This window comes from Rattus norvegicus, chromosome 4 (genome assembly GCF_021556685.1).
Source record: "Rattus norvegicus strain SHRSP/BbbUtx chromosome 4, alternate assembly SHRSP_T2T, whole genome shotgun sequence".
Taxonomy (NCBI): domain Eukaryota; kingdom Metazoa; phylum Chordata; class Mammalia; order Rodentia; family Muridae; genus Rattus; species Rattus norvegicus.
The window spans coordinates 46,550,765-46,571,787 of record NC_141537.1 but is presented as its reverse complement, the minus strand read 5'-3'; the positions used below and the strand labels follow the sequence as shown (position 1 = coordinate 46,571,787).

Below are 21,023 nucleotides of genomic sequence, written 5' to 3'. Positions count from 1 at the left end.
AGACAAGGCTTGTTCTTCAACAAACCTTTTGTTTGCCTTTCCCTGAAACATAGTAATAATTCAACTGGCCTTGTCGATTTAAGAAAATAATAAAGCTATTTTACTTTCTTGGAGAACTTTTAGAATAAAATTGTTGTTCCATGACTACTTACTGCACGGTTCAAGTTTCTGTGGGTTGCTCAATATTTATCTCGTATGTCCAACTAGAGTAAATGGGAATATTAGTTCAACGTGAAGCCAATTTCTATTCAATGAAATATGTTGCTATTCATTTGCTCAGTCTCACAATTACCTAATTTTCATAGGTCTTTTAAGTAAGTACATCCTATGTACATAACTTTGAATCTGCCATTGATAAGCTAGGTACCTTCGACAAGTTGTTTGTTCTTTTAACTTTTCAATTTCGTGGCTTTCTTGTCTGTAAATAGAGGTATTATTTATCTATTGTGGATTATTAAGCTCATGGATATTAATGGTTAGAATATATTGAAGTGCATGGCTTAAACAATTACATACGTGTTATTTATTATTATTGTTGTTGTTGTTGTTTAAATGTGTACAGGAAGCGACTATAAGTGCTGGCAATATATAATTTCATCAATCAAAGTGTAAGTCTCAATTGAGCATGTTTACCATATAAATATACTGTCCTAACTTAGACAAAACTTTGATCTTTGTAGTTGTTTTCAAATATGCCATTTTCCTCTGTAAGTTTTCGACAGTTAAATGTTTTATATGAATCTAATAAATGAAACTTATTCATTCATTTGTGACATAAAAATGAACATCAGGTTAGATCTTATTCATAGTGTTTTAGTTGGTTGGGTTTTTTCCTTTAATAAGTAGGTTTACATAATGAAATTAGATCAATTTTTAAGTTTGGAGGAGGGGAGAGGAGAAAGAGAGACAGGGTGGAGTGGAAAGATGGAGAGTTATCAACGATGATAAGTGGTCCTGATCTTTGTTCTGCTTTCAAGTTTATGCGTTATTTTTCAGACAATATGAAAAGATTAAGGTCCCACCAACGTATACTTTCCTCATCAGTCTCCTTTAATATCTAGATCCTATGTTCGTTTATCCTTGAGAGCTATTCTTCAGTTCTTCTTTATGTCCTGTAAGCAGATAGACCAACAGGCAGAATCAACAAACATTGGTAAACGTAGCACTGCATCATAATACCAGCAAGAGTTGCCAGAGAGCTGGCTGTGTGGAACTGGAAATGGACCTAGGAGAAAAGAGATTGCTTTTGTTCCAGATCCACATTTAATTTTCAAACTTATCAAATATTTTGTTCATATTTATTTTTGTGACCATAAATAGGTAAAAAATTTTTCATTTATTTTCAAGGTCAGACTCTTAGCGAAACGAGAAATCATACACACGAAAGAATTTTCTTACTACTCAGGAAGAGTAATTAATAAAACAATGTTGTCATCCAAAAAAGTAGAGAAACTAGAATAAAAAGCAGTGTATGATCTCTTTCCTTTCCCTCACTTCCTTCCTCCCTCTCTCCCTCCCTCCCCCTCTCTCTCCCTCCCCTTCCCTCTCTCCCCCCTCCCTTCCTTCCACCTTCCTCCCCTCTTCTATGGCTGGCTGTAAGCTGGAGGTTATCAATGGGCATCTTCCTTAATTGTTCTTCTAATTACATTTGAAACCTGTAGTTCTTTGATTTACATAGCTACTCAGCCTGTTCTAGGGACCCTCCAGTGTCTGCTTTCTTAGCAATAGGAGCATAAGCACCTGTGGTATTATTTTATTTTGTTTTTAATTATTCTATATGGAATCTCCGTGTCTGGCTTTGGCTGTCTTGGAACTCACCATGTAGACCAGACTGGCCTTTAACATGAGAAATGCCTTTACCTCCTTTACCTCCCAAGTACATACTAAAATATGACACAACATGCCAGACCAGGTCCTGGCTTCTCACACGGACACAGGGATCTGAACTCAGGCTCTGAGCTTGTGCAGCAAGCACTTTGCCCAGGAATAATCCAACTCCCCGTTTTTTCCCAAGACTGGAAAACATCTTGGATTGGAAAGTGAGTTTTAGTGTCCAAAAATATCAATGGAGCCATGAAAGCTTTTCTTACATATATTAGAACATATGCTCTTTAAGTTTGGAAAGGCAAGATAAATGCCAGCAAATTCCCGCAATAGCATGCACTTGGGTATGAGATGTATCAGATTGTGTCTTTGTAGTCATAAATATGTGTAACTGACATAGTAGCTTCAGTTCACGACTCATGGCAATATATGCATGTAGGGAAAGAGACTGGGACAAGAGTTTACAGAGATGAAAAAGATAAACTGTTCTAATTCTTCTATTTTGTTCTCGAGTTTCATTTTAAACATACGGAGGCATTAAGATCAGGGGAGGAAGTACAGTCATCCCTCTGTATCCATGGAGAATTGGTTGTAGGTCCCTAAGGATACCAATCAGAAGATGCTCACACTTCTTATGTAAAGCAGCATAGATTAGCATGTAATCTATGCTATCCATAACTATCATAACTACCAGTACCCACCACAACAGGAACACCGTAGAAAGAGTTGTTGTGCTGTACTTTTTTAAAGAATTAAGAAAAAAAATTCTATGTTCCGCACAGAGAATTTTTTTCTTCAATATTTTCTTTCTGTGATTGGTGGACTCCACAGCTGCACAGGTGTCAGGGCTGCATTCATGCCTATTAGAAGGTGGAAAATCGCATTAAGGTTCAGAGGACCCAGCCTCAAACTATTCCACGAAACTTATTGAACTATTTCTTATTTCGTCAGTTAGCTAATATATTGACATGTTTTCATTTTGAACATGAGATAGGGTTGTTTGTACATGCGTGTGTGTGTGTGTGTTTGTGTGTGTGTGTGTGTGTGTGTTACATATGGTTTTGATAAGGGGAAAATATGTCACATGATAGGATAACTTTATGTTGTGTTACCAGCACCCCCCCTCCAAAAAATACAGACTTGTATTTAGTCTTCATAACCAAATTGTTCATAAGAACATAAAGTCCCATTCAGAGTCAATGGAAACTCAGAACTTGGAGTTGCTCCAGGGAGTCATAGAAAAAGTGGCATTTCCTCCTTAAATTACAAAGCAGGATTCAAAACTGAAAAGCTAAAAGTTGACTTACTATCTACAACCATGGGCTTTTCCATACCTCGCTATCCCCCAAAAGCAGGCACTTTAGAAAGAAGACATGGCTGACAGGGAACAGGGATCCAAATTTGCTCTTTGAAACCCCAGAAGCTAATTTCCATATCCAAGCTAGTGTTTCAAAGAGGTTTCTTTTCATGTGTTTTCCTAGGAGGGCAAGATTTCAAAGAAGGAAACTCAGCAAAGCAAGGTAGCCCAGCTCTCTTGCTGGGACCTTCAATTAGCATTTCTGACTAATACTTTGGCAAAATTACTCACACACATTTCCAGAGTTGAGAAACAGTCTCGTGGCACTTGTTTGCTCATATGCTCAACCCGGCAGGTTTGCAAGTTTCAGGAGTGGACGTGTTGGCATTTTGTTTTTACTGTTGTTTCTGTTTGCGCATGTTGTTTCTGTGTCAAACAATGTGTTTAGAAAGGAGAAAGGAAATGACTGGCAGCAAACACTGTGAGTCAGTTATAGACATACACGCACATACAGGCAAACGTGTGTGTGTATATAAATAGACACATTAAACCAAGAGATATTTAAACTAACACGCTATTGGTATTAATTAAAATATTAACCCGTTCACATAGTAAGATGTAAAACTTTGGAAGGCCTGATTATAAAACTGGAAGGACCTCGGAGACCATCTGTTCCAACCGCGTCATTTTACAAAAGGGAAATTTGAGGACCAGGGCAACAAAACAACTTTCCTGGGGTCACATGCAAAGTCAACAGCAGAGCTGTGACAGGACTCGGGTCCCCTAACCTCCTGGCCTCGCTCATTCATTGAGAGTGCTTCAAAGGGTGTTTATAACACTCAGTGTAGACACAGCTTATCTTTTGGTTAATGCTTGAAAAATTACATTTTTTTTGTGGATGCAAAGTGCAAAACAGGCTTTCTTCATCAATATGATTTGTTTAAGGCAAAACAGAAACGGCTTTTGCTACTCATACTTCATATTTATATGTAGTAATTTGTGTGTGTGTGTGTGTGTGTGTGTGTGTGTGTGTGTGTGTGTGTGCCTGTGTCTGTGTGTGCTCAAGATGGAGAGAGGGAAGATGGAGAAGGAGGGAGGGGGTAAAAGAGAGGGAGAAAGAAGGAGAGAGGAGGGAGGAGGAAGGGAACAAGAACATATATAAAGAAAAACAGTACCTTTATTCACTGTTCTCAAATCCTTATTTTTTCCCCCCATCAAACCTTCATGAAGTCCACTGCTGGGAAAACTGATGTGAACTGAGGTAATGATCTGAAGAGGCTTCATGTGTGATCACTTGCATTTATTCTAGAAGTAGAATCAAACAAAAAAGTATGTTCAGACACAAGAGGATTCACTGTTTTCTGGGACAGAGAGAGAGAGAGAAAGAGAGAGAGAGAGAGAGAGAGAGAGAGAGAGAGAGAGAGAGAGAGAGAGAGAGAGATTACCCCGAAGTGATGGTGTTGTTGGAACTGGCCTCAGACACAGTTTCTCCCTGACCTGCTCCCGTGCCTCTTAGTCCTCAACTTCTGCAGTGACAGAGCATGAAAATTAGGAACACACTTCCCAGGGCAGGTCATAGAAGTGAGAACCCATTTCCCCCAAAACAGCCATAAAAACCCAAAACATCTTTTACCTTTCTGTGAACGAGCTGGTAGGTAATATGAGCTCTTCTGTCCTACTTTGATTATAAGTAGAAAAAAAAGTCAAATCCCACCCAGAAAGGAAGAAATAGTACAAGCTACTAGAAGAATCAGAACAGAGAGGCCCTGACGAGATTCCTGATGCTAGCACCATTAGTTCACGTCTTTTGCGTCCAGTCATGGGTCTGCACAGCTGTCTGTGCTTCATGGGACTGGAGGAAAACAATGCATAGTCCTTCGAGTCCCTAGGCTTTCAAGCGGAAGGCTTTCCTGCATGTAGAATTCTGATTGAGCAAACTTGCAGTGTTTCTCCCTCGTTAACTAGTTTTCTCCTGCAGGGGTGCCAGCCATGACTCCTTACAGGGTCACCCACTATCCACCGATATGAAGATTAGATACATAGCAGAGCATTTATAGCTGATCGCATAGCCAATCAATTTTGTTCCCAGTGATTATGGGTAAGTGATTTGAGATCTTAACTCGATCCATAATATAATTTCATTATGTTGGTTTAGACCGTTTTGGTTTACAACCATGCAGAGGAGAAAACCTTTGCACATATGTGGCTCGTTTTTAGTTCAGATCTACATGAATCGAGTGGACTTAGGTGAAGTAAGCAAAGGGCTTCCTATTCACCAATGAACTGCTGAAAAGCATGCTCAGTTTCCTCACCATTGTTATTGGTCCAGCAGCCAAAGGCAAATGCTATGTTCTGTTGTGACAATCAGTTATTTTAAGTTTCCTCCCTCTCTTTTGTAACTTTCATTTTATAACCTTCCTTTAAAAAAATGCTCTCTCTCTCTCTCTCTCTCTCTCTCTCTCTCTCTCTCTCTCTCTCTCTGTGTGTGTGTGTGTGTGTGTGTGTGTGTGCATGTAGGGCATTGGATCTCACGGAACTAGGTTTATAAGCAGTTGTAAACCTCCTGATATGGGTACCAGGAACTAAACTCTGGTGTTCTTTAAGAGTAGCAAGTTATCTTAATGGCTGAGCCATGTCTTTAGCCTCTCTCTCTCTCTCTCTCTCTCTCTCTCTCTCTCTCTCTCTCTCTCTCTCTCTTTCTCTCTCTCCCTTCCTGTCCCTCCCCTCCTTCCTCTCTCTCTCATACACAGTATATGTATATGCTAAAACAAGTGTTAACACATATATGGGGATTGAATAAAAAAGATTTCTACCCCAGGACTCAGAACAACCCCATTTTGTTAGGTATTCTGTAGTTGTAATGGTTTTGATTAGAAGGTGTTTGAACCCTTGATTCCCAGTTTTAGTGGTGCTGTTTGTAGAGATGGAGACTTGCTGGAGGGAGTATGTCATGGGGTGGGGCTTTGAGATTTCATATCTTTATCATACATCCAGTTTGTTCTGTTTTGGGTTTGTTGTTGAAGATGTGATCTCTGACTTCCTCTTCCTACCACCATGTTTACCGTTTGCTGCTATGCCCCTGGCCATTAAGGACACTCCTTTTGGAATGATAAGCCTAAGTAATATATTCTCTGTATAAATTGCTTCTGGCCACTGTGCTTTATCATAGCAACAGAAAATAATTAATACAATAATGATGAGTTGGATAGTAACTTATCAAGTGTTTAGAGTTCAGAATGGGTTTGAGGAGTTGGTTAGCATGGTCATGGATCCCCCTAGATCTAACACATATACTGCCATATTATTTTTATTCTAAGTCTAAGTGTGTGCAAGGTTCTGGAACTCTATGCTCAAACTTAATGAGACTGGTTCAGTTCCAAGTGGAATTCCAGTTTCATCAGTAGCATATGTAGAGGAAGGGCAACAATCAGGGAAGACTCATAAGGCCAGCCCGTTTTTTTATTGGCAGAAAATATTACCAATTGAATTTTGACCTGCCATAGAGTAGTGGAATAATTATATGCTCACAGGTGAGTAGAACTGGATATATTAGATTTTTCTTTGTCTTTCCTCAAGTAGAATTTATAGATTAAATTTATAGATGTATAGAATTATAAATTTATAGAATTTATAAATTAAAAAATTACTATTTGGATCTGGGTTACCTTATTCAAAATGATATCTTCAAGTTCCATCCATTCCCTGAAAATTTCATGATGTCTTCATTTTTAATTGCATAGTAGTATACCATTGTGTAAATATACCACACTTTCTTTATCTGTTCCTCATTGAGATCGAGGGACATTTAGGTTGTTTCCAGTTTCTGGATATACAGCTGCTATACACATAGTGGAGCAAACATTCTTGTGGTATGGTGGAGTATCTTTTGGGTATATGCCCAAGTGTGATATAGCAGGGTTTTGAGTTATCATACTGGGTGAGGTAACCCAGACCCAGAAACATGCGTGCATGGTATATGCTCATTTATAAGTGGATATTAGCCACAACGTACAGGTAACCATGCTACAATTCACAGATCCAAAGAAGCTAATTATCAAGGAGGGCCCAAGGGAGGACCCTTTAGTCTCACTCAGAAGGAGAAAAAAACCAGACATTGGAAGTGGATGGAGAGAGAGAACTGGGTAGGAGAAGAGGTGGCAAGGGAAACAGGGGTGGAGAATCAGGAATGGGGAGGAGGATGAGAGATGGCTGGGAGAAAGAAGGGAAATTGGTGGGCGGACATCTCTGGGATGGGCTGGAGATCTGGAATGGGGATGCTCCTGGAAGTCTGTTGAGGTGACCCTAACAGAGACTCCTATCAGTGTGGGATATGGACCCTGAAGTGGCCACCTCCTGTAGCCAGGCAGGACATCTAATGGAGGGAGGAGGACACCAACTTACCCACAAAGCCTTTGACCCAAAATTTGTCTTGCCCACAATGACTGAACAATGACTGGGCCAACTTGAGACCCATCCCAAGCCAACCCACGACATTATTGATACTTTGCTCAGCTTATATATAGAAGCCTAACTGTCTTCTGAGAGGCTTCAGACAGAAGCTGATGGAAACAGATGCAGAGACCCACAGTCAAACAATAGGCAGAGCTCAGGGAGTCTTGTGGAAGAATTGAGAGAACCAGAGGGGTCAAGAAGACTACAAGAAGACCTACAGAGTAAACTAACATGAGCCCATGGGGCTTACAGAGACGGAACCATCAATCAAAGAGCATGCATGGGCTGGACCCCACACATATGCAGCACATACACAGCTTGGTCTTCATGTGGGTCCACCTAACAATTAGAGCAGGGGCTGTCTCTCACTCTATTGCCTGTCTTTGGATTCCTTTCCCCTAACTGGACTGCCTTGTCTGGCCTCCGTGAGAAAGGATGTGGCTTAGCCTTGCTGTGACTTTCTGAGGGTGGTTGGTACCCATGGTGGGTCTCCCCTTCTCTGAGGAGTGTGGAGAGTTGGTGAAGGGGGTGGGAAGATGGAACTGAGAGGAGAGGAGGGAGTAGGACTGCAATCAAGATGTAAAGTGATTAAATTAATGAAAAAGAAAAAAAGTTACTATTTGGCATGCATTATACCTTTCCTCCTTTTGGCTGTCCCTAATCGTATAATGACAGCCAAGTTAAATTGAAGAATACTGGCTTATTTTTGTACATGCAGATCTCAGTGGAGGAGGGTGCCCCATCTTTTTGCTAACAGGGCTTATAATGTGCACTGTCTTGGATTGTACTGTGTAAGGAGGCGAGCTTGACATGCTCCAGCACTCTCTTAAGACGTCTCCAGCTCAGAAAAGAAAGAAATGTTGGCATCTATTTGAAAGATAAAGGACCAGGAATAAGGTCCCTTCTGAAACATGACTTGACCTCAGACAAGCTTTGGCCTCTGTGCTTCAGTTTTCACTTCTGTAGAACCCTGAAGAAGGGTGTGTGCAAAGCCTGGAAGAGTTTGGGGCAGACTGGAGTGAAACTGTCTTCTGGACCCTTGCACACGTATCACCTCAGCTATGGTTGCCTGCACAAGACTTGCACAAGATTAAGCCAGTCAATATCCCAGCAAAAGAAGGGATGGGATCAAAATCACCACCCATAGCTGAGGAGCTATGGACATTCTATGGGTTCTGGGTGAGGAAATCTCATTTTTTTTTTAAAGTCGTGGTTCTCTAGGAGGTTGGCCATATTCTAGTGGCTTTCCCTAAACCCATGAGGATATGAGCAGCACCAGTTGACCTTTGTGGATTATACACAGAGGGAGGAATGCTGAAGAGATGGCTCAGCAGTTATGATTAAGAATGTCTGCTGCTCTTATATAAGTCCTGAGTCTAATTCCAAATTCTCATATCACGTGGCTCACAACCGCCTTAAGGTTCTAGGTCTAGGGGGTCAAATGTGCTCTTCTGGTTTCTGTGGACAGTCTCCTTTCATGTACAAGCATGACACCCCCCACACCCATACACACATGCACACTTATGTGCATGATTTACTGTATTAGCACTTTAGGTTGACTGAGTACTACATGATGAGCACATGTATGTACACACACTTAGAAATAAAATCTTTAAAATGAAAAAAGTGCATGAAGTTGGGGGGGATGAGGAGATGGGGTGGGTCTTGGAGGAATTAGATGGACTCAGGGTAACTATAACGAAAATGTATTATATATGCATGAAATTCTAAAAGAATTAATAAAAATATGATACGTTAGAAAAATGCAATTAGATTGTAAATCCATTGGGAGCTATCAAAAGAAAAAATAGTCAAACACAAGTATACGAGGGTGACTTTTAAAAGAAAAATTTACTACACACGATACGTAAGACCTAATGAATACTATCTCTTGGGTAGAGACAAACTGACGGAAGTAGTTACTCACTGTATCAGCACTTATGGTTTACTGGGTACTGCGTGATAAACCTCTGTAACCTGAAAACCCAAGTGCTCCAAATTTAAAAAATTTTGGGGGTTGGGGATTTAGCTTAGTGGTAGAGCACTTGCCTAGCAAGCACAAGGCCCTGGGTTTAGTCCTCAGCTCTGGAAAAAAATTTTTTTGAGTCCCAAGATGATGCCCAAACCAGAATACATGACATCGTTTCAAGAAAAAATTGTTTAACGTGTAATATGAAATTATATTTATGCTATGTTACAAAGCATGTGTGAGAACCCAACTCACTGAGTCTTTTCCCCACCTTTGTTGTTATATCCATTTTACAGATGGAATTGATGCTTATAGGACTCAAGTAACAACCGGTTTCATCTAGCTAATAAACAGAAGCATCTCAGATTTTAAATCTAAATGATGCATTTGTTATATTTTTGTTGTAGTCCATTTTCTCTCTTGTTCATTCTCTCCTTTACTCCTGTCTTCTCTCCCTTCTTGCCATTTCAATTCATCTCCAGTCTCTTAGTCTTTAATAGCACGACCTGAGAAGGTTACATATTGTTTCAAGGCAGCAAATAATTCCCTTTATTAGAGTAGATAATTGCAGGATCTTCTGTTTTCTGGATGTTTTTAATAAATGGCTCCATTCATTCCTCTGGAAAGTGTAAAATTGAGATGCAGAAAGATTGTTGCAGTCAATTAGCAGAAAGTTTATCTTCCCATACATTACCCACTTCTGCAGTCTATTACAGATATTTATCATTATTATCTGGAAGACTTCAAGAGCTACAGACCAAAGTTGACTATAATCACCGTAATTACAAGATTGTTAACCCATGCTCCCCAGGAACAAATTGAGATTTACATATACTGTAACTTAAATATATAAGAAAACACAGTAGGTTATGATCTTATCTTTATCAGAGGAGAACGGAACAACATAGTATAAAAGCCCTCCTCTTCCTGCGAAGACCACATTCTCCATTGCTGTCAAATGGGGGCGCTTGGCCTTGGTTTCTGTTTTGCCTGAGAGGAGTCCTATTTTGTCTCTGTTTCCTCCACATCCTGGCTTAGGTCCAGGCATTTCCTCTAGCACCGAAAGCTCTTGCTGCACTATCCTCTGGAGTTGGGCTAAAAGGCAGGGGCTGCTGAGCCACTAGGACAGACATCTGTGGTCATCAAGGACGCTCATGAAGAAAGGAAGGTCTGCAGCCACAATCTCGCCTGTGATGCTGGATTACCAGCTCCACAGAAGGTCTTGTGGGGTCTGTTATGCCAGTACTGGTCACCATGTTTTTTTTTTTTTCTGCGATATTGGAGGTATTCGTCGAACTGAGGGAAAATAAACCCCCTACCCCACCATTTCCTGCTTCTCTCGTATGCCACTACTAACCCCTTAACTTGACTAACAGAGCTATCTATTTCTCTGGTTTATAAACCTTATCCTAGAGGTTTAGGAGGTTGAAGAGTTTAGTTTTAATCACTGAAAAAAAAAAAAAAACAATCTATGACCATTGCGTTGTTTACTGAGCCTGGGATTTTCTTCTACCTCCAAAGAAACTGAATTCATTCGCTGTTTTGCCGTTTCTTGCTTTAGTGACATGATTGAAGTCACACAGGTCTGCGATAGCCTAGTTCAGTAATTTAGAATCTTAAGGAAGGGGACTGAATACCGAGCACTTCCATCCAGATTTCCTGCTTTCGCACTCTGTCCTCTGTGGCCCTCTTCACTGCCTGCCTTCCTTCACAGGGAAGCTCAAGAAAGCTTGTGCATTCCACAGGCATGTGCATGCAGGAAGAGCGCTCAACTCTCACGTGAACCTTCCCTGTCCTCCACCACGTTCACAGTCCAGGCTGGAGACCGCTCTATGCCAACGTGGGGCTTCGTTTGTAGCCCTTTCCAGACAGCATCCAGGTAAACAACCTTCTTGCTGCACTCTTCTCGTGCATTCCATTTGTGTCTACGTATGTTAGAGTGAGCTCCTTGGATAAAGTCATGACATGTTGCCTGGATTAGCTCACCCAAGTCTCTAATTTCAATTTCCTCCTGTGCTTTCTGCCCGGTACCGTGGATATCGAAGTACTACATCTTAAATTCTCCCCAGTCACGTGGCTGTGAAAATTAATCCTAACCAAAATTGTTCAGCAGAAACCAGAGAGGATTTCTTCTTTTTAAAAATTATTTATATTTATCATTTTTTAAAATGTGTGCGCGCGCGTGCGTGTGTGTGTGTGTGCGTGTCTGGGTGTGTAAAGGCTTCAAACTGATGTTAGGAGTCTTCCTTAATCCCTCTTCACTCTATATGTTGGTGTAGGGTAGACCAACTAAACCGCAATTGATGTAAAGCCTCCTAAGACGGAGGAAATTCTCAGTGCTCTAGGCTACTGAGATCTGAAGTCATTTGTGAGTCACCGTTAATGTGGCAATAATGGGCTAATATACCAGCTAGCAAGGACTTCCTTAAAGCAAGTTCATGCAATCTCTTCCTGTGACTGACTGAAACCAAAGGTACTCGTCAGTGAAGCTGGGCTTTTGATGCGTAAATGGAACTTGAGTAACTTTAGAAAGATTTAATTTCCTTCATCATCTTCAACTTCAGTACGTTCATCAGACTAGCAAAAATCAAAACTGGTACTCGATTATTAAGCACACATTATTTTCCATCTTCTACATTTCTATTAAATAATTCTAGTTCATTTCCAAGGTAAACAGGTGTCTCTGGCCAATTAAACTCTTTTAAGTAAAGCAGACAGAATTGTGAAATATAGAAATATGTAACTATATTTGAGGAAAACTGTAAATTACAGTATCTACTGTTGCTTACTTCTACTTTTTCTGTGGCATTAATAAAACATTTCTCAGTCAAACTATGATCTTCAGGCCAAATCTGGTCATCAGGTATTGTATGGCCTTTGAACTAACCATGTTTTTCTGCAGATGAATATGTATAATAAATTTAATGATAGAGAATTCAAACTCTGAACCCCCCTTTCAAATAATTTTTGCTTCTCTGAAAACAACTTCATTATTGTTATTAGTACATCTATAATTTAAAATGTACTCAATTATCACTTTTGCTATATTTTGAATTGGGCCAATAAAACTCCAGAAATCTATTTTCACTATACCTGGTCTTTGTTTTTACAAAATTTGTTTGTACAAATATCCCTAGCTCTAGTTTTTTGTCTTGGTTTACAAAGTTGCAAATAGACCTTTAAGCAGAAGATGCCCTCCTGCCCTAAGAATTGCCCGACTATTGTTCTATGGTCAACACTATGATGACCTCTCGGGAGGCTCACTGTCCAGGGAGCCGAGGTTGTCAGTGCTGCCTTCTGATGTCCATGCTGCCTTCTGTTGTCCACAAGGGACCATCTTTGTTTCCAAGAAATTTCCAAGAAGCATAATGCCAAACAATTTTCATAAACTTCTGTGTCCTTTTTCTCATCCCACACAATACCCCTTTGAAAAATAAACCCAATCAGGATCATGAGACACTCACTGGACTGGCACTGACACCGTGGACTAAGGAAGTTCATGGGTGCCCAGGTTAATACAGGGAAATCACTGCAGACAGCCAAGTCACTCATGATTCATTCTGCCGCAGTATAAATAGCTACAGGATCATTCGAGCTAATTTGCAAGTGATTTTACTCTTGCTTGTATTGCTCACCGTGTTAACATATAAACTCTAGGCAAGATCTTTTAAGGACACTTATTTTTTCTTTCTGATTACGATTTTTTTTTTTTGGTTTCAGTTACCAGTGATAATTGTGTTCTACTGTCATTTTTAAAACAGCTTATTTTCCCGTCTTCATATTCTGAACAGTGAAGCATGCTTTGTTTCCGACTTTCACCTTCCACACAAAATAATTTCACATGTGGATTAGTCTGTAATGGTAGCAATAATTGGTCATTATCAAGATGAAAATTGTTAAGCTTTTGGCTTTTTTGAAGAAAAGTTTAGTAGCTTGTCAGGGCCAGTGGGTTGTAGAGTTAGAAGGACACTTCATGTCGATCGTGTACATATGTGTTTTAAATATCATCAGGGCTATCTAACAGTAATATGAGATGTCTATCCTAATTTGGTACAGGATTATGCAATTGCTTCATGTGCATAATTTTAAGATTTTTTTTCTTTAATGACTATCATGGAAAGTTGTATCTATTTTTCCCTACCAGGATCTTTAAAGGTCACTTGAGAGTTGCATCTCACACTTGTATAGCATCTGTTTAATTAGACTTATATGACAGCATTTCAGTCATTCAAGATGTGCCCAAAGCTGTGAAGTAGCCTGGGAACCCTGCCTGTGATGTTGAGAAGTCTGAAGACAGCCAGTTGGTAGACATCGCTCTTAAGCCTACCTCGATTACTCAAGAGCTTCCCAAGGTTCCCTGTTCCCACCCGGCAAGGCTGCATTCCTGCTCCCAGGGGATGAGTTGATTTAATTCCCCGTGATTGCATTTTCAGAGCATATTCCTCACTAATGCTGCCTATCCTCCCACTGACTTTCAGAGCAAGTACAATGTGCATATATTGTAATCAGAGTTTTCCTCTAAATGCTGGTCATGTTTCAAAGGCTTCCTAAGCAGCCTACTTTACTGGAAGATTATGCTTGTGACCAGCTGAGTAGGGAGCCTGACACATAAGGACGCCCGTAAATGGTAGCTTCTTTGTGACTTCATTGGATTTTGCTTATAACCTTTATGTGTTTTTATAGAAATTCTTTGGAATTCCCTTTCATAGTGAAATTCAAGTCTTACTATAAAGCTGAAGCTCTCTGGTATGAAAATGCTGAATTTTGTACAACATTTAACTGAGCAATCCATTGATATCACCCTAAGCATGAAAGACCATTGTTTTAATAAATTATTATAGGTCTTTTGTGGGAAGAGTCCTAGTTTATCCTTTCTATAGGAAAAGTAGGTTATTTTCTCAAAGCTACCTGATGAGAATACTAATTTTTTTTTGTTCTAGACTCTTGTCTTATTGTACTGTGTGGATAAATATTTAATTTTAAGAGATTTTTCTGGTGTTCCTGAAGGTTGAAAAGAAAGGGCTAGAATGCTTTGTTTTTATGCTTTGTATAAAAATTTGTGACAATGTGTGTGTGTTTTACGCTTGTGTGTATGTGGTATGTGTGTTTGTGTACGTGTGTTTATGTGTGAGTATGTTTGTGTGTACACGTGTATGTGTGTGTGTGTGTGTCTGTGTGTGAGAGTGTATGTATTCTAGCCTGAAGTGGAAGCCAGGGACTGATTTATGTCCAGCATGTTTGAACAATGGATTTTTCATCTTTCATGTTTTGGAGTCAGAGTCTCTCATGGGAATGGCTCATCTGAAGGTGACACTTCTGCTGGAGTAGCTGGCCTGTGTTTTCTGGGATCATCATGCCTCTGTAACCCAGTTCTTAGATTACGCTATTGCTGTCACACAGAACCCAGGTTCTGGGGATTTCACCTCTGATCATGTTCGTACAGTAAGTTCTATACCCACTGAGCCTTTCCCCAACCCTTGAGCCTTTCAACACAATAGAAACTTTTCTTCAATATTTGCCTTCTATTGTAAAATTAGGAGTAGAATCTCAGAAACCCTGAATCTCAGTTTGTTTCTGGAAACATGCATTCATATGATCTTTTGTACCAGACAATAATTAAAATTTCTAAAATAAAATCGTAATTAATTAAATTAAACTACAGTTTTAAAGAAGTGTATTCAGATTAATAAAACTATTCAGTTAATGAATTACAAGTTGGGACAAAGACTTCCGATAGTGAAGAGTTTTATGGTATCATTATTCATTTTGTGGTTTCAAGTCTCTCAGCAGATCAAAAGCAAAGAATTTTTGTTAAATTAACCTACTTTGATAAATGCTTGCCTTTCCCACTTGCGTGACACATGGTAAAGCGTGGCTGAGATTGAGTGCAGGGAGCCTCTAGCAAGCGGTCTTCAGCAAGGACTCAACAGGATCAGTCTTGTCTAAGTTCACGGAAAGGCAATTCTTTACCAATCATGACAACTATTTATATGAAGAGAAGGACAAGATATGTGGGTGTGGGGATGGTGGTAGTGGGGAGGAGGCTACAGACATCTCCTGGGGAAACAACACTGGAAATTCTCTGAGATAAAGTTTCCATTCACCAAACAACAGTTGTATTTAGCAGAACAGATAGTTCTCCACTTATTTAATTTTTTTACTACTAGTTAACCCTGTATGAGTGCCTAAGGACACACTACTCTCACACTATGTATAACTTGCTCAAGAATGTTAACTTGCTCAAGTCTTGTAAATTGCCCCCGGGAAGCAGTTTTGGTCACTGAAGCTAACATTGGACATGGTTTAGACATTTCATAAAATTTATTTAAAAATTGCTGAGTATCAGGCACACTGTGAGGTTAGCAATCTAGCTGTAAGTCCAAATCCTCGACCCCAAGGTGCTTACCAGCTTATTGATTGCGGAGATAGCCTGAGATACATTAAATGCTAGGAATGAGATACAGGGATTCCCAAGGTCACACCTGTGATTGGAAAAACAATGTTCTTCCCTTGCTGATGACAGAATCTAAGGGTCAGGTGCCTGGGGTTCCTAGTTTTCCTAGTTAGGATTCTGAGTATAGGATGAGGGCTTTGGTGGAAAGGAAGAAGTGACCGCAGTTAGCAGATGATACAATCTAGAATTGGTACAATGCTACTGATCCCATTGGAGAGGGAATTGGGTGTGGTGGGGTGTGGGCTCCAAAGGGTGCTGACTTATCCTTGTAGCTCATGTTAAGCAAGTGCCGCTGAGAGTGGGAAGAGCTATTTAAAGAGCCAGCTGATAATGTTTCTTAACCTTGAGTCTCCCACAGGAAGAGTGGGTGGGAGAGCAGTGGAAAACAGTGGCAGGCAAAGGGAAACAAAAGTTATCGCTTGGATAAGTAGGTGGGGCTAGGGATGGAGAGCAAGAAGAGACTAAAGGTGCTGATGTTTCAGATTTGCACAGGGGCCCTCCGACCCCTCTGAACATCCAAAGACTGGGAAGCCTCTTTGGGGTCTCTTTAAGGGGTCCATCAAATCAAGATGAAGTATAGCATCACATGGAATGGCAAGTGGCCTGGTCTATGTTTTACCAGAAATTCTGGAGAATCCTTTTGCAGCTTCTAGGTAATACTGTTGGAATTGGGGTACCTTCTTGGAGTTCTTAGTCATATTGATAAAAATTTAAGAATGAACTCAAATAGAAGCCCGAAGACAATTTTAAAAGAAATCTTCCAGAATGGGAGAGCTTTCGATCTCATCAGCTGCTTGGAAGAGGAGTCTGAAAGGAGGAGGAAAAGAGGCCATGTCATCTGCGTTAAGCTGTCCAAGGTCAGCCACATAGGGAGGAGGGGAGCTTTAAAGAAAGAGTGGAGAGCCCAAGGCATTAGTGAATGCATGCTTAGAAAAAAAAAAGGAGAAAAGAAAAAGTTATACTGTTTTAGAAAAATTTATAGACGTTCACATACTTCAAAAGCAGCAGGTCTGCTCTCTCTAAGAGACTGAGGTAGGATCCCTGAGAAGTAAATACACACTATCTCACTTTTTAAAGGGTTATTATACTGTTTATCGCCACAGCATTGCTCACGGTGAGCCTGCCTTCCTAGGGGGTGGCCCTACATTCTGGGTGGTCCATTGGCCATGTGATTGACTAGTCCAACTGCAATGTTAAGTGTCCATCCAGGCCAGGGATTTTGTTCTTTTCACCAGAAAGACTTTGCTATACCTTCATGGGCTGTCACTGTTTCTTTTTCTTTTTTTAAATTTCTTTTTATTTGTTACTTTATCTACATTTCAAATGTTATTCCCTTCCCAGTTTCCCCTCCACAGACTGCATATTCCACCCCTCCCCCTGCTTCTGTGAGGGTGTTCCAGCACCGACCAACCCACTCCTGCCTCACTGCCCTAGCTTTTCCCTATGCTAGGGCATCAAGCCTTCACAGGATCAAGGGCTTCCCTCCCACTAATGCCAGATAAAGCCATCCTCTACTACATATGCAGCTAGAGCCATGGGTCTAGAATCTTCCATGTGGATTCTTTGGCCAGTGGGTTAGTCCCTGGGAGCTCTGGGGGATCTATTTGATTGATATTGTTGTTCTTCCTATGGTGTTCCTTCAGTTCCTTCAGTCCTTTCCCTAGTGCTTACATTGGGGTCCCCGTGCTCAGTCTTGGCTGTGAGCATCCACATCTGTATTTGCCTCTGGCAGAGCCTCTCAGGAGACAGCTATATCAGGCTCCTGTCAGCATGCACTTCTTAAGATCCGCAGTAGTGTCTGGGTTTGGTGACTGTATATGGGATGGATTCCCAGTTGGGGCAGTCCCTGGATGGCCTTTCCTTCAATCTTTGCTCTACCCTTCTTTGTCTGTGTATTTCTTTTAGCAGGAGCAATTCTGGGTTAAAACTTTTGAGAAGGATGGGTAGTCCCATCTCTCAACTGGGGGCTGTGCCTAACCTCTCATATGGTCTCTACAGGTTCTCTTGCACCTTTGTTGGACATTTCAGCTAATCTCATCCCTGTTGGGTCCTGGGGCCCTCTTGCTTTCCTAGTGTCTGGAACATTCTGTTGGCTACCCCCAGTTTCCCATCCCCCATTGCTACACACCTCTGTTCAATTTACTGATGCCCCGCACATTTCCTCTGTCTCCTCCCATACGTGATTCTGCACCTCTTTCCCCTCCCCCTCCTCTCTTCCTTTTAAGCCCCCCCCGCATCCTCTACTTTCCTTGATTATTTTGTTTCCCCTTCTAAGTAGGACTGAACCATCCACTCTTTGGTCTTCCTTCTTCTTGAGCTTCATATGGTCTGTGAGTTACATAGTGGGTATGCCAAGCTTTTTCCTAATATCCACTTATCAATGAGTGCATACCATGTGTGTTCTTTTGTGACTGGGTTACCTCACTCAGGATGATATTTTCAAGTTCCCTCCATTTGCTAAGAATTTCATGAAGTCCTTGTTTTTAATAGCTGAGTAGTACTCCATTGTGTAAATGTACCACATTTTCTGTACCCATTCCTCTGTTGAGGGACATCTGGGTTGTTTCCAGCTTCTGGCTATTATAAATAAGGCTGCTATGAACACAATGGAGCAGTGTCCTTGTTGTATGTTCGAGCACTTTTGGGGGGGAGTATTTGCCCAGGAGTGGTATAGCTGGGTCCTTAGGCAGTACTATGTTCAATTTTCTGAGGAATTGCCAGACTGTTTTCCAGCCATTCTGACTAGTGTGAGGTGGAATCTCAGGGTCATTTTGAAAAAGACAGCATATTCAACAAATGAATGGTGCTGGCTTAAGTGCCGGTTTGCATGTAGAAGAATGCAAACTGACCCCTTCTTTTCTCCTTGTACAAAGCTCGGGCAAGTGGATCAAGCACTTTCACAAAAAACCAGATACACTGAATGTATTAGAAGAGAAATTGAGAAAGAGCCTCAAACACATTGGCACAGGGGAAATTTTCCTAAAAAGAACCCCAATGGCCCAGTCTCTAAGATCAATATAGACAAATGGGATCTCATAAAATTGAAAAGCTTCAGTAAGGCAAAGAACACTGTCATCAGGACAAAACAGCAACCTATAGATTGGGAAAAGAACTTTATCAATCCTACATACGATAGAAGGCTAATATCTAATATATAAATAGAATTCAAGAAGTCAGACTCCAGAGAACCAAATAGCCACTTTAAAAATGTGGTACAGAGATAAACAAAGTATTCTCAACTGAGGAATCTTGAATGGCCGAGAAGCACCTAAAGAAATGTTCAACATCCTTAGTATCAGGGAAATGGCTTCACTGTTTCAGTAGCATTTCTGGCTTCAAATTCTAGGCAGTCAGAGGGCAAGATCTTTCATGATAAAATTTGGGACAGGAGTAAGAGTTTTCTACTAGATGTGTCTAAACCTTGCTGATCTAGTAAAATTCAACTCTGAGAGTCCACCATGGTTTATGCCTCTCTCTTCTCTGCCTTTCTTTGAAAGCATTTTCAATACCATTTTAATGAGGTTCTATAAAGTTCCTACCCATTAAGAGGTTATTAAGGGATTTTCAGGGAGAGTATATAAAATAAGCATGCAGAAGAAGAGGAAACACTAAGTCTGGAAGGGAGAATGCTGAGTAAAACAGCCTAAAACAAAGACAGTGTGGAGTGATTGCCAGTCATGGATCAGTCATGTCCTGTGAATAGAGACTTCCTGCCAGGTGTCAGCTCAACAGGAAATGTAGCATCAGGGCAGATCTAGGTAGTCCTAAAGTCACCAGAGCTTTCCCCTACCCTTTCAGGTTTTGTGGCCTATTGAACTCTGATGCAAGCTTATTGACTAAGGTAGACTCTCTCAGGACTGCTCCATCTCTACTCCTTGAATTGTGGTTTGCACATTTTATCCTTTCTCCTTTGGGCCTTTGTGAGGGACAAAGTACTTGACAGGACACTGAGTTCTTAGCACTAATAGTAAATCTTTCAAGGGAAAAGGTGAAACCCTCCCCTTGTCTTTCCTCCCAGTCCCAGCAGCAAACCTTTTGTCTAGCTTCTTTGCCTGGCTACAGAGGAGCAGCTAGGGTTCCTGGACAATTGCTGAAGCACTGTGCATACTTAACCAGTTGTCGCCTAATTTCTGATCACATTATTGACAATAGCAGCAGTCACAGTAACTCACTTCATACTTCACAGTCACGGAACAGCACTCTAAGCATTGGAACTAGAGTCTAAGCCCTAAGATGTAAGCGCCTTTGTGCTTTGTGCTTTGTGTGTCTTAGTGCTATGTCCACAAACCAGAATAACGGTAGTAGGTTCTCTGTTAAGGGACATGGCCCCTATTTTACGGATGAGAAAGTTGAGGCACTGGGTTGGGTGTGGTGTAAAATAATTTGCTGAAATTACACAGCCAGAAAGTGGTAGAGCCTGGCTGGACTATTGTTTAGCAAAAATATGAAAGCAGTTTGCATAATAAAAGCAAAAAAATACTACATGCAAGATGGGGTACCCTTGCATTACCCTGCTTTTTGATAATCAAGCATTGAATATTTTACCATGCTCTTGCCACATGCTGAGTTGACTTAACAGTTGTAGTTGTTGTTATTACTCTTCTTTTAATATAACTTAAATTTTCTACGCTAACATTTTATGAATTGTGAGCTATATATTTTTTGGGGGACCTTAAGAATACAGCTTATTTTGCTAATCCAGATGGCACCTTACGAGACTGCCAAAATACATAAAAACTATAATAATATCAACATCTCATTTTAAAGGGGAAAAATACCCTTCCATTTTGAAAGCTCAACCATTCAAATTCTGGAAGTTTAATCTGTAGGTCTTTAGGAACTTTACATATTGGTCATCAGAGAAGCAGAGTTTCTTAAAGGAGAATGAGAATTCCCTTTCTTTTTCTATGCTCAGAAGGTTCCAGAGCACATCTACCAGCAGGTGTTATCAGTAGCAATTAAACTGTGAAGCAATTAAATGGTCCTTCTGCATAGCTGCAGAAGAGTTCAGTACAATCCCATACTAG

At 40.6% G+C, this 21,023-nt stretch overlaps 1 protein-coding gene and 1 long non-coding RNA gene across 3 annotated transcripts in view; one reads left to right on the top strand and one right to left on the bottom strand.

Moving 5' to 3' along the window:
• Positions 1 to 1,029: 1,029 nt before the first annotated feature.
• LOC148006251 (uncharacterized) overlaps positions 1,030 to 21,023 on the bottom strand; it is a 33,302-nt gene continuing 13,308 nt past the window's right edge. Inside the window, exons 4-6 of the long non-coding RNA XR_015686392.1 lie at positions 4,297 to 4,426; positions 2,526 to 2,684; positions 1,030 to 1,112 (exon numbers count right to left, since the gene is read on the bottom strand). This is a non-coding gene — a long non-coding RNA (uncharacterized LOC148006251). The remainder of the gene's footprint in view (positions 1,113 to 2,525; positions 2,685 to 4,296; positions 4,427 to 21,023) is intronic.
• LOC103692063 (uncharacterized) overlaps positions 10,646 to 21,023 on the top strand; it is a 52,783-nt gene continuing 42,405 nt past the window's right edge. The window contains exons 1-2 of one of the 2 annotated variants that reach the window (XM_087659696.1): positions 10,646 to 10,826; positions 11,257 to 11,421. In XM_087659696.1, coding sequence (XP_087515822.1) covers positions 10,697 to 10,826; positions 11,257 to 11,421 — 295 coding nt within the window. In that variant the 5' untranslated portion in view covers positions 10,646 to 10,696. The remainder of the gene's footprint in view (positions 10,827 to 11,256; positions 11,422 to 21,023) is intronic. The other variant, XR_015686389.1, reaches the window with a different exon arrangement.